Source organism: Centruroides sculpturatus, unplaced genomic scaffold (genome assembly GCF_000671375.1).
Source record: "Centruroides sculpturatus isolate CEXI.00-Female unplaced genomic scaffold, Cexi_2.0 scaffold176, whole genome shotgun sequence".
Lineage (NCBI taxonomy): Eukaryota > Metazoa > Arthropoda > Arachnida > Scorpiones > Buthidae > Centruroides > Centruroides sculpturatus.
In genome coordinates, this window is record NW_019384551.1 from 228,158 (window position 1) to 242,899 (window position 14,742).

Genomic DNA, 14,742 nt, shown 5'->3' on the forward strand with positions numbered 1-14,742 from the left:
GCTTAATTTTCTAATTTTTTAACGATACAATACGACGATTATTATTTTAAAAAATTTTTGTTAGGCTTAACATCGATGAAAATTTCAACGCGAAGTAGGTTAATAATGATATACTAATATACTAATTACATGGGATATAATAATATACTACACTAATAATGGATTTTTTCATACTTTTCGGTTATCCGACTTTTCAATTATCCGACCAACCCCAGTCCCCAATTAGGTCGGATAATCAAGGTTCTACTGTATATGTCTTTCCACATCAAATTAGTAGTGTCTTGCCCCTGTACGTCATATTTTTCTGTTAGCAATATAGTCATGTCAGTCATCTACCTAACTCCTTTCAGGGGGAAATTTTTAAATTGAAATAATGACTTCTGGTTTGCATCAGAAGTTTGTATATAGTTAATTGAGGCCTCCTGCCCCAAATCTTTCCATATCTGGTCTCAGCTTTCATCTATCTAACTCAGTGATTCCCAAACTTTTTCGATCCACTGCCTCCTTTGTTCCATAAAGTTATACCCAACGCTCCCTAACCCATTTTCTCTTGTGTGAGAAAGGATTGGAAATATTCTTAGAAAAACTTTTCTACAAATCTCACACTTTGTGCCCTTACCGTACATTGTTCTCAACATCTGGAAACCATTAAACGCAATGCTTCCTCTTATCAGTTTAACAGAGGAAAGGGAACGGCTTTCAGTGACCCCAATTTTGCCTTTGGTCATCGTTCAATACCCTGCCTCCAGCGCCCCCTACATTTACTCATCGCCCACAAGGGGGCGTTATTGCCCACTTTGAGAAACGCTGATCTAACCCTTCTCAAGATTAAGGAACAATGGATAACAGTGAGAATTGTAGACCTATAATGTCTACAATTCATAAATTACAGTTAGAATTTATGAATTTAAAAACATTGAATTTGAAAACATTGAATGTTTATGAATTTAAAAACATTGTAGACCTATAAATTAAAACACAATTAAAAGTCTGGCCTTTACACTAAAACTAAAAGTAAAAATAAAATAAAAATTCAAAATAACTATTTACAAAAATGGAGTCAGATTAATTATCCAATTCTTACTTAATTGTATTGTAGAAAAATATACAAAAAATCAATTTTCTTTCCTTTCTGACTTACGGAGGTATAATAACTTACTGTATGCTAAAAACCCTTACTGAGGAGGCCAAAAATCCAGAGTTGCATATCTGTTTATAGGATTTCTTTGAAAAGTGTTAGTTTTGGTTTTGGTTGACAGTGATGGAACATTTTGCTTTTACTATAACTGTGTATAATAAAATTTTTAAAAAATAAAATACATTAAATATATGATATATAGAGTAGATATATATAATACAAATTAGATATAGATAAAAGTGTACAAAGCACACAGTACGATTAGAATGTTTTTGTTTCAAACCAACCAACGGTAGGAATAGTTTGGAAAAATTGAAATGGCATGCTAAACAATCATAAAAGGCAGATTTGTACAGTTTTATATGTGAAATTGTGCCCAGGGAATTGAAAAAAATCAGAAAAAATCCATTGTCTAAGTTGGCATATTCGACAACCTGGCACTGCATTGGTTCCAATGATGCTGGGTTAATGGAATGTCAATGCTGTATTATAATAATTTTAAATTAAGAAGAATATACTTTCAATTACTGTTGTTATAATTTTTAGTGAAAATATTGAACATATGAGGATTATCCGTGAATCAAAGCCAAATCAATACATGGTTCTTTTCAAGTTCAAAAATCAAGTAAATTATATTTCATTTATATATAAATATATATTATGTATTAATAGCTTATAATATATGAGACAATAAGCAAATATTTTCCTTAAAATGTTTTTATTGCTATATAAATATTTCTTGAGAGATCATCTTTATTTCATCTTATGTTTCTAATATATTTGTGTCTAATATTTTTATAATTTTGTATTCACACTAACTCAGTCATATTAAGAACTATACATACAGTGGAATCTCATTTTAAAAGATCGCACAATAAGATTTTTTTCAAGGTTCCACCAAATCAATGTAATTTTACTTCCTTTTAGTGGATCTATAACTTCGAATAGCAGATTTTTTCTAACCCCAACTACTATAAACATCATATATTTTTCAATGTTGAATTAATATTTGGGTGTTTTCAGGGACTGAATTAAAAAAATACATTGTGTATGGAGCAGAATACATGCATAATCATCAAGGTTTATATTGCTAACTTTGCAGACATGAATTGTTACCTTCCTGTAGTGCATTGATTATTGGAGGGAAGTTACTTGTGGTTGTTGTACTCAATGGGCAGAAAAGCAGCATCAAAATTAAGATGGATTTGTTTATTAAGAAATCATAAAGTCAGGTGAAGTGCTAATGAGCACTGCACTTTGCCTCTTTTGTGCCATGTAGTTTCTGTCAGCTTTGTTGTACAACACATATGGTATAATGGTACATCTTGTAACATATGTGCTTCTTTAAAATAAAGGATAGAGATCTCAAGGGACTGTATTTCCTATATTTAGGGGGTTTAAAAAATGAAAATTGTTTCAAATAATGGATATTTTCCTGGGTGTGCAGAAAATCCATTGTTTGTTATATAATGGATTCTCAGAACAATAGATGATGACAGTCCAAATGATTCATTAAAATGAGATTTTACTGTATGTAGTAGATTTTAAAGCTTATATGTAATATAATATGTTAAATTTATCAATACATTTTCTTACAGCAAACAGCTGATGAATTTTATAAAAATTTTAATGGAATTCAGTTCAATTCAATTGAACCAGAAATATGCCATTTAGTTTATGTTGCTAAAGTAGAAAGTGTTAAAGAATCAGAGGTAAGACAATTTTAAATATGATTTTTACATCTTTTAAAAATTCAATAGTAGTTTCCTTAATTTCAAAGTTATAATATAAAATATTCAATTAATTATGTTAAAACATGTTACAGTGGTATTTGATAAGAATCTCAGTAAAGAATCTCTAATTACAATATTTTTATTTAAATGATTATCAAATGCCACTTTAATGTTTAGCCATGATTGACTGAATTAATGTATTGTACATAAAAAAGCTGAAGAATCTGTTATTGAGTATCTGTCATAAAAGAATTCCAAATGTACAGTAAAATGTTTTTTTCTAATGATTGAAAATTGTGAAATAATGTTTATGTGAAAATTAAATTTTGTATAAGATTTTACTACAAATCATAATTAAAATTAATTTTTTGGGGCTTGATAATTTTCATATTCCTGTGAGGTCCGAACCACCTCCATTTGTTTTTGTATTCTCTTTTCCTTGAGAAACATTGATGTAAAATATTTTTTTGTTTCAAAAGGTGCAAAGAGGAAATGTGTTGTTAAAGAAAATATAATTTGGGTGAGCTAAATGTTGGGAAGGGAGAAATTGTAAACAAGCACTCAATCACCCACCTGATATGTAATATGAACAGAGGGGAAAATGCTTTATTTTTTCAGGGTGTGGATTAAAATCTTTAGCCACAGCTGCATCCTTCTCCAAACAGAAAGTGAAAATACATCTTTTCCTAATTATGGGCTGCCACCCTGAGGAAGTCGTAATTAAGATGTTAACCTACTACTTCAGGGAATTCTATCAAATCCAGCTGGGTAAAGAGGTCCATAAATTTTTCATTGATGGTCTGTCCTAGATACATCAGATCCATCCCTCACCATCCTGCCACCATATTGTAGACCTGGACAAGTCTATGATGAGCTTGGAGAAAAGGCTCTCTTAGTACCCACAAAGCAAAAAGAGTCCAAAATAAAAAAGTTGGAGTTTGATCTTCATATTACAATACAGTGATTTGATATGATGTGATTGTGATTCATCTTTGGTGTCATTTTAAACTTTATTTATTTTTGTGAAGACTATGAAAAATAAACTTTGAATGTGAAGACTATGAAAAATAAACTTTGTTTATTTTTCATAGTCTTCACATTCAATAATTGAAATTATAACAATAACAATAGAAAACAAACATTTTCTTGTGCATATGTTTGAAAATAGAACATACAGATAAACTTTTTATTAAAAAAAGAAAAAAAAACCCATTGAAATTCCATAAGCAATATATGCTAGTTTTGATATCATTTATGTTATAAACAGATTCAACATTGCAGAATATTTTACTTATATAGATATTTACTTTAAATTCTGTATTTATCCATTGAAAGGGAAAAACCATTTTGAATTAGATTTATTAATTAAATATCTTAGTGTTTAAGTATGTTGTTTTAAATAAAGACAAAAGACATTCTTACTTTACATTTATAACTGAACTTGTTTTATGTTTCATTTTATTTGTTTATGAAATTAAATACAGATTCTGTGCCTAATTTTAAGTAAAATAGTATTCAGAAACATTTATTTTACAGGAAGTTTGCTTACCTGTTCCTGGGCATACTGAATTACCTACTTGTCCTGTGTGTTTGGAAAGAATGGTAAAATAGTTTTTATACTTTAAAAAGCTGGTAGATTTATATAATTATAAACTATCTAAAAAATAAAATTAGATATACATTTTTAATAATACTTTTTAAAGTTTATTATTATAAAATTTTAAAATATATTTTAGGATGAATCTGTTGAAGGTATCCTGACAATATTATGTAATCATTCATTTCATAGTAGCTGTTTGGCAAAATGGGGAGATACTAGGTAATTTTGTAACTTTTTTTATAATTTGCTATATGTTATATGAAATTTTTCACAAGCAAACACATAATAATAATTAATTTCTAATTACAATGTTTTATGTTGTAAACTGGCAGTAATATTTTTATATGTTCAATCAGTGACAAAAATTTATGGTGGAATGCACGAGAAACTGTAAGGTAAGATTTGCTCTTAATGCTTAATGTGCACATCATAGATTTTGGCAACAGAAAGTTTTTGACTGCAGCACTCCTTTTTGGTTCACAACCTGCATAATGATAATTCATCAACACTATTTGTTTGTCCTTACTGAAATGTGTTTATTTCCTTTATTGCATTTGCTAATCTGTGGTTGTTAATAGCTTCAAATTGTAATTTCTGTAATATTTTGATGTATCATAAAAAATGTGCAACATCCTTTTGGAAAAATGGAATTTATTTATGCAGTTTGATTTATTATGTGTTGGCATATTTGTTTCTAATAACAAATGTTAAATTTTAAATAGTGCAATAACCTTTTAAGAAATTAAATAGATATATATATAAATAATTTAGGCTTAAAATAAATTTAAAATTTCTTAAACATTATACTTAATTATTTATTATATTTGAAACAAATATACAGAATTTTATTAAAGCAATAGAAATATTTTGTGTTATGAATAAATTCTGTACAAATATGTTTTGAATTTTAAAATTTGAAATATATATGTATATTTAATAATTTTTAAAATTTTTTAATAGCTGTCCTGTATGCCGATATTGTCAGACTCCCGAACTGGAACCAGATAATCGTTGTTTTGGTTGTGGTTCACAAGAGGTATGATTTAAAATAATTTTATTAAAGGTAAAAGATGATTATGAAAAATAAAAGAAAATAAACTATCATAATTTCCTGTGTATAGCCCACATCAATGTGTACTTGGCAAAAAATTGCTAGAAAAATAAAAACTTATCCATTAAAACAACTTGACATTAAAACATTAAAAACTCATAATCCATACCTTCAATTGGGTGTTGAAAATTTGACACTGGAATGCAATTTAGAAGATATTGTCTCAAACATTGCATTTTTTCCTATTTCCTTAATTTTATATAAGCTGAACATTTTATTTTAGATGTAATTAGAAAATAATTGGAATAGTAAAAGCAGTATTTGAGATAGAACTGCATAAAGTACTAAAAGACAAATTTTTTATCATTTCACTTCTGTTTTATTAATAACAACAACAACAATAGTAATTAGCTAAAACAAACTCTTAATAAAAATATAATGTTAATAAAATCTATTATCATCATCATACTGACAGATCCTGGAGTAGAAAACAGTTCAATTTAAAAAGAAATGAATATTTTTTTTCATAAAGTTGAAGTAATATTTTAGTTAATATTTGGGAACATTTGATAAAACAGGAAAAGAAAGATAAAAATTTATTAATCTATGCATCTTGCCTCAACTTCCTCTGATTCAGCAGATGCTTAGTTCCTGTTAAATGGAAATTTACCAAGAGTATGACCACATTGGGAGCAAACCTGATTGGTGGTCAATTCTCTATAAAAGGGGGACCATACCTTCATTCAGGGCTGCTTTAGTCATCCTAACAGCCAAAATGTGGTCCCCAATTTAGATATCTAATGTAAAAGAGAAGACAAGGGTCTCTCCATGTAATATGCTCATTTATTGTAAGGTATCTCAGTCAGCGATAGTATCCCACAGTTTAGTCAATGGTCCCATTGTTATGTTAATGTTTTAATTAGCTTTGTTGCATTGCTGGTCTTTGTATATATTGCATATCCTTAAATATATGAGGTGTGTTTTTTAAGTAAATACCATTTTCATATTAAAAAAACACAAGTGCAGTTTTTTAACAATTTTATTCATACATGAAAGCCTGTATCTTAATCTATTTTTCAACATAATTTCTTCCAATATTAAGGCACTTATCATATTGTACAACCAGCTTCTGAATTCCTTAGAAACCTGGCACCTGATTTGTTAACCACTGCAGCACAGCCATTTTGATTTCATTGTTGTAGCGCTGATTGCCTAGATGCTTTTTCAAGTGGAGGAAAAATTAGTAGTCACTAGGCACTAGATCAAGGCTACATGAAAAGTGATCAAGTTGTTCCCAGCCAGATGATGTGATAAGGTCTCAGGTTCGTTGAGCCACGTGTGGACAGGTATTGTCATGAAGAAAACAATCCCCTTACTGAGCTTGCCATGCCTTTTGTTTTGGATGACGAAATCGTAAAGCCTCTATTTTCTCAAACTTTTGCATCAACTTTCTCCACCAAGTCTTGACAAGATGATTGCCTACTATGCGCCTCATCATGGACATTAGTATGACCATCTTTAAATGCTCTAACCCATTTTCTTATTCCATCGTTCATAATGTTTTTTCCATACACCTCACTAATCTGCCAACGAGTGTCAGTCACTTTCGTATCTTTTACATTAGAAAATGAATCACCGTGCATACTTCATAATTGGCAGGATTTTCAACTGTCTGAGGCATTTTAAACATACACAAACAAACTTAAAACAAATAAATGCTTCCATAATGGCATCTGGCTAGCCAACAGATGTAGGGACTCAGCATGCATTCACATTACACCAACCGCAGCACTGCAGTGGCCCTATTTTAAAACAGTACTTACTTAAAAAGCACACATCATATATCTTAATAAATAGCTAGTTAGTAGTGGATTTGTCTCTACCTCCATTTGTAAATCAACACGACCCCTCCAATTAGACTTCAGACATCACTGCTCAGACATTAAACTGCTGATTAGAAGTACTTGCAAGTTAGGGCACAAATTTAGAATTTCTCTAGCTGGTGTCAGGACCCTGATATCAAAAGGATATCACTGTCCTGAAGACAAATAAATTATTTAGCCATCCTCGACAAGTGAGCAGTGGCCTTACTGATCCCAATCTCACAATACCTAATTAAATTCAACTTCCAAATTGATGTCAAGTGAAAATCTGATTTGTGATATTAGGATTATTTATGACACCATCACCACCATAATAATGTAACAATAGCATTAACAGTAGGCACTAGTATTAACTGAGTAAGATACATTCTGTCAAAATCATAATAATAAATATGAAGTCAAAATCTAAACTGTTTTCAACATTTCCTTAAAAAATATACATATGTAAAATATTAGCTAAAATTCATTTTTTAGCTAATGTTTTGTAATTAATAATAATAATAAATTTGTTTTTCTGTTTTCCAGTACAGATTGAAATTTTAAAAACTATCAATTCTAGAAAAATATGCATATTTGAGAAATACAATAATTTGATTACTATTCTTTATTATTAGTACAATGAATTTTACTTTTTAATTACTACACTGATTGATCTCAATTTATTAAATTGTTTTCTAGAATTTATGGATATGTTTGATATGTGGTCATATTGGATGTGGAAGATATGTAGAAGGACATGCATATAAGTAAGTATTTATAAACTATTTAATCTCAGAACTGCCAATTTTGTTTATATGCACTAATGAAACATTGATTTAAATTGGCATTAAGAATGCAAAGTAGTACTGCTTGGCATTAAGAATGCAAAGTAGTACTGCTTGTTTAAGACAATCAAAGAAATGCTTTTTAGTTTTTCTGCATCCATCATCAACTTTGATCCACATATAAAGAAACAATGTTTGTACAACAGTATTTAATCAAATTTGATGTGTAAACAGTTTAATTCTTTTATTTTAATTTTACAATATAAAGAAAATTTTTAAATTTAAATTTTGTGCGAATATATGTATCTTTTTAGTATGTTAACCATTTGACATATAAGTTTGAACTCTGTTCAATAAATATTGTTAATTTAAATTGGTTATATTCTTATATTTATTGTATTTTTTCTGTGAATCATAACAAATTACTCAAATTGACGATAGTTTGTCAGCCTACTATTTAAAAAACTAAATTTTTGGTAATCTATCACTAATCATGAACAGATACAAAATAAGAAAAAGAAAATTATGAACAAATCTAGATTTGTGTATTCAGCAGAACCCAAATATCTACACTAGTGTGCACTTAAAACTGACTAAGTGCTTAATGTTTAAACTGAAAGTTGAATTTCTGCTTTAAGCCTTTGGCATGTGCTGTAGAGTCCATCAGAGTGGCAGTGGCCAAAATCTCTCTGAAACTAAATTGGATAAAACTTTAAATTATGCTTACTTTAGATTATTATTGTTAATAAAGTTCTACTTAGAACTTATTTACATGATTATCTTTTTGTTTAATTTGATTTAATGTTGACAAAACAACATTTTAGTATTATATTATATAAGGTAATCTTGGGCACATTGGAGCATCCTTGAAAAAAGAACTACAGATAAAAACCAGAAATCTTTTCACTGTATTAACTTAAGTAATTTTATTTATTGTCTTAGTTATTCTTTGTTAATCTTGCAGAAAATAAAATATGAGTGCCATATCATATTGTATTAATAAATTGTTGATAATATACTAAATGTCATTAATTGTTAATATCTGTGAATTTACTATGCATATTAACACATTTCATATTTTCAGACATTATCTAGAAACTCAGCATACTTATGCAATGCAATTAGGTAATAACAGGGTTTGGGATTATGCAGGAGATAATTATGTTCATCGACTAGTTCAGAATAAAACTGATGGAAAATTAGTAGAACTGGAACCTCGCTGGGCAAGTTTTTGTATTTTATTGCAAATATATTGAATTTTATAAAATATTTTTTTGTCATTGATTTTTTCTGTTTCTATCTAGGCTGAGCAAGAAGAAAAATTAGATTCAATAAAATTAGAGGTAAAAAAAATTTTGTTACTTCATTTACCATTAGATAAATATTTATAGTTTTTCGTTTATATTTGTATCCAAAAATAATTTTTAGGTAAGAATTAGATTTATATTATAATATATTTTCAGTATACATACTTACTTACAAGTCAACTTGAAACCCAAAGGCACTTCTTTGAAAGTCGAATGAGTAGAATGGAAGAAGAATCTCATAGACAGGTAAATAGTCAAAGTAATCCTTTAATATTTAAATCCAGGCCAATAACTTTCAGAGAAATAAAATCTTTGTCATATTTAAAAATATAAGTAAATCCATGATGTCAAATACAATAATGATTTTGACCTAATTTTCAGAGGTCAATTAATTTTTTAAATATTGAAGATAATGGAAAGATATCAAACTAAAGAGTTTTAGAAAGAGGATTAGTAATAACTGAAATCAGGGATGGAGAGTTGGAGTCAGGAGTTAAAAACTTAACAATTCTTTACGTCATGTTGATGTTTAAAAAATTTTTAAAGGCCATTGATGTTTCTAAGGTCAAAGTATGTAAATTATGATACTAATTTTAAAAAAGTTTTATTTAAAACTAATTTTAAATAAAATAAGATATGAATATATAAAGTCAAAGTATAACCTTACAGATATGAGATTAAACTTTAGAGGATAGATTCCAGTTTTCAGAAAAAAGTAAAGATTTTTTTTCCCCTTTTTAAATTCAAATTCAAACATTTTTCTTAAAAGTTATATTTTTGTATATAAATAGAAATATTATTTTTGTCAAAAGGTTATTTCAGCCTATTTCATTTCTATTAAACAGAAGTACTGACTTACTAATAGTGCATTAGTGAAAGGAATCAAGAGTTGGAGTTGATTTTAAAAATATTAAGTCAGAAGTTGTGTATTTTTCACCAACTCCCCATCCCTGTTTGAAATAACTTTTACTTCAAATTTACAAAGGAAAAAGAATCCATTGTTTTTTTTTGTGGGAAGCATAGTATTAGCATTGCATAACTTAGCTATATATCAGTCAAATATATTTATATATAAATGATCATTTCTTAGCATTTTTCATTTTTAAATTTGAAATAATTTTTTTTTTTTTTGCAAATTTCCATGTTTTGAGACCACTGAACTCAATGTAATTTTTTCCTTTTTTATTTTTACTTTTTTGTGTGTCGGCATCTGTTTTGTTTAATAACTCAGGATAGGCTAAAGATTAAGTAACGAAATTTGGTATGTTAGCTTGTGTATAACGGGCATTGATGCTATTAAATTTTGCTGGTTTAAAGGTCAAGAAAGTGTAGAGATAGAGAGATGTCGGGTGTCATATCTCAAGGGGGCAAAATGCTTAATTTTGTCCCCTTGAGATATGACACCTGACAATGTTTACAATAATTAATAATATGAGATTTTGTCATATAAAACTTTTTATAACAATTGGAAAAGTTACACAATTTGTTGCTAGATTTTTTATTGGTTTCATTTTATAACTTTGTAATTCTTCAATGTTAAAAAGAAATTAGTGATGATAATTCCAATTTTTGAAATTCAATCATTTATAAATTCAGAATATCAATGCAATAGACATAAGTATTTTGAACAGGAAATATAACTTTGTAAGTTGTGTGATTTTAGAGATCTTTGAATCATCTTGTACATATATAAATTATTTATATAAATAATCAAAATAATATTATGATATAATTTTATACAGCTAGAAGAATTAAAAGATAAAACAAAATTGGCTATAGAAGAAAGAAAACAATTAGAAGAAAAATTATCACGTGTCAGTAAAGAAAAGCAATCTCAAGAAAAGAAGATATCTCAAGTATAAATTATTTTAATACTGAATTTACTTCAGTTTGAAAGGATACAACAAAAGTATTGTTTTCTTTTTATTAGTTATGTCAAAAATTGAATAAAGCTGTTTTAGAACTAAAAGAGGAAAAAGAAGTAAGTTTTAGTATATTTAATCTAGACAAACTTTTGCTCTAATATTGTATATTTTAAAGAATCTTTATTACATAGATGAATAAATGTTTACGTCAGAATCAACAATCTTGGCAGCAGAGATTGAAAGAAACAGAAAAACAAATTAAGGATATTCAAGAATCTAAAGAGAAGGTAATATTTTAACTGTCTTGAAAGAAAGTTTATAAAAATCCAAATACAACTAAAAAGAAGAGCAGTATTAACACTAAGTTAGAGAAGTTAGTTAACTGGACTTAAACGTTTTTTGAGGTCCAGAAGTCTCACTATCAGATCAGATATCCATTTAAAAAATAATGAACATAAAAAGTGTTCTTTGATCCAATATGTTTACTATTTAAAATCAAATTTTATATGTATAATTTAATTCCTATTTTTTCAAAATTTTTTAAACAGAAAATACAAAACAGTCTATAACTGTTTTGATAAATTAACAGGAGTTAATATAGACTAGTTTCTTAGATCAGTGTTCTTCAACCTTGGGTCCGTGGACTGGCGCTGGTCCATGAAAAATTCCATAAGACTAATGTCACACTAACTAAAAATTGTAATTTTAAAACAATCTTTATAAACAAAATATTATCTACAATAGTTTTTATTTCTGTCTTAAGGTCATAGGATTTTTTTGCCGTAATTACTGTGTTTTTTAGCCTAAAAACTGATTATCATCATTTGTTTGAATTCCTATTAAAAAAAAGAATCATACATATATACCAACCTCAGTTTTAACCTAATTTAAGTCAACTTAAAGTATAGAAAACAAATAGTGGAGTAGGACTTATTATACTAGTGTAGTTTCTGATTAGTAGAGAGAGAGGAAACTACACCAGTATAATAAGTCCTATTTATAAACAAGATCCAAGTAGACAATGTTTTACTTTTTGTTTTTATATTAAGAACAGAGAATTAAAATAGTGGAAGTTTAGGACAATGTTATTTACCCAAATTTTGTGAAATATCACAGATAATGTAATGTAATTAAACATTGTTAAAATATACAAGGATAAAATAATAATTAATGTGAGCGATGCATGCACATTAATGAGTGATTGTGATTGGACTGCTTCCTGTAGCAGTGCAGCTGTCTGCAGTCCACAAAATTATAATCCTGTTTTTTGCCAGTATGCAGATACAAAAAAGATTGAAGAACACTGTCTTAGATCATATATTAAAGAGAGTAATCTTGCTATGAATAGTATGTCTAGCCTTAAAGTGAACTCCAATTATATGTGACCTAATCAAAAATGAAAAGATCAAGTAAAAACTAAATTAGCAGAATTTACAAGGTTCTTGTTAATTTTGGCCAAGTTCTATATATAGAACTTGTGGAGGTGTGGTACATCTCTTTAGTGAAAAGATAAAGAAATATAGGGTGACCTTCAAGAAATAACTGACACTGGCAAGAGAATTGTTCACAAAGCTAAAGATATATCAGGTATCATGGTTTCTGCACATTCCTATTTATCTAACAAGTCTGAAGATTGTGGAGTAAGTGATACAAAAGCACAGAACTAGACTTATGGGTATGGGTTTTAAGACTATGAACTTTTAGTACCAAAATCCAAATTTTGAACAAAGGCAGTGTAGTTTAAAATTTCTTTAGTGTTTGAGATTTTCTGCATGTACTTTTCCTTTTTATTTATTTTATTTTCATTTCATTTATTAATTTTTTTTCAAAAAATTTAGTAAAATTCTAAATACAGGTTTTATTTTTTAGAAAATGCTTTTTTTAATATTTAATATAAACTAATTTGAACAAAGTGGACATTTGATCTGAAAATTATATATTTGGATCTTCAAATACATTTCATTCCTGTTAATTGATGACTTCTCTAGATTATTTAGTGTTCTTTTCATCTTATTACACCATATTTGTCATTAGTTTTATTAGTTGATGACATCTGAAATTTTAAGAAACATGCACTAAATATGGCCAAAACCGCTGATTAATTCTGAAGTCAAGATTAACTAACAATTCTATATCTAATTTTCAACCATTCCTGATATCCAAGATTATTTTTGTATAACATCATATGCAAAAATTCAAATTTAGCAATAGCAGTTGCAATGACATCATTAAGTAATTTGTCATTTGCATTATTAATATCCTTAGGAAGGACTTTAAAAAATTGGTATTATTTGTTTCTGATGATGATATATAGACAATATCTATTACCTTGATTTCTATTCTGTGATTGATTTGCTTTTCCACATATTATTTTATATTTTGGAGGAATATCAAAGCATTATTCTCTGGAGTTTTTTCAGCTATTGTAGATTATTGACACAAATGAAAGTGTAGTGAAGTAGACCAAATATTAGGATTATGTAACAGGATCTGTTGCTATTGTAGATAAAAAATTTTTAAAAATTTACAGGATAAGTTATTTTTTGAAAATATTATTAAATTTAATAACTATTAACATTCAAAAGAGAAAATTTGCATATGAATAGAAGGAAAGCTGAACATAAGAAAACTGTAATGTCATAAGGAAAAAGAAAACTTATCTCATTCCTGTAAATTAGTCAATGAAATTGTACAGGATGTTTCAATGGGTACTGATAACTTTATATATTATTAGAAGTAAAATACATTTCCTTTTACCTATTTGTAATGGTAATGTAATCAGTGAATAACATGTTCAAATGCAGGTTATTCCAGAAGTGTTTCCATTAACTATCCAGAACTGTGTAGTGGTAGTGGTAAGCCTGCACATTGAACACATTATTCACTGACTTCCTTTTTGTCCACTTGTAATGGTAATGTATTTTATTTCTACTAACATATAGTTATTGCAACTCATTTAAACACTATACAGGTTGATAGAAGTAACAACAACAAAATTATATATTGAAGTTTAAATTACAAGTATTACCAGGAAAAAGCATAGAAATGTTTGATATTCAGGATAAATAAATCAAGATAATTGAGATAAAGAATTTAAATATTGTTTAAGATGATATCCAAAATTTGAATAATGATGCAGAGTCATACTGAGTTCTTTTGTATGATTATTAGAAGTGGAATTTGCCACCTAGGTTTAAATTCTGTTTTAGATGGTTGAGTTTTATATACCTCACTATTTATCCATTTTAGTGCTTCCAGAAAAGTAAAGCAAGCTGAGTTGTAAATAGTTAAAAATAGTCTTATTAACTATTTAGAAGTATGACAATCAAATACTATGAAGGAATTTAAATCCATATATTTTCTGTTTGCATTTGTTTATGAAATAAAGTAAGAAATAATGC

At 27.9% G+C, this 14,742-nt stretch overlaps 1 protein-coding gene across 1 annotated transcript in view; it reads left to right on the top strand.

Annotated features, from left to right (window-relative positions):
• The window catches only part of LOC111623652 (BRCA1-associated protein-like), a 38,104-nt gene that overhangs the window by 22,552 nt on the left and 810 nt on the right, over positions 1–14,742 (top strand). The window contains exons 5-16 of the mRNA XM_023366312.1: positions 1,685–1,763; positions 2,737–2,850; positions 4,408–4,473; positions 4,608–4,690; positions 5,432–5,507; positions 8,084–8,151; positions 9,254–9,392; positions 9,474–9,512; positions 9,633–9,722; positions 11,219–11,332; positions 11,407–11,457; positions 11,533–11,628. Of these exons, the coding sequence (XP_023222080.1) occupies positions 1,685–1,763; positions 2,737–2,850; positions 4,408–4,473; positions 4,608–4,690; positions 5,432–5,507; positions 8,084–8,151; positions 9,254–9,392; positions 9,474–9,512; positions 9,633–9,722; positions 11,219–11,332; positions 11,407–11,457; positions 11,533–11,628 (1,015 nt within the window). The remainder of the gene's footprint in view (positions 1–1,684; positions 1,764–2,736; positions 2,851–4,407; positions 4,474–4,607; positions 4,691–5,431; positions 5,508–8,083; positions 8,152–9,253; positions 9,393–9,473; positions 9,513–9,632; positions 9,723–11,218; positions 11,333–11,406; positions 11,458–11,532; positions 11,629–14,742) is intronic.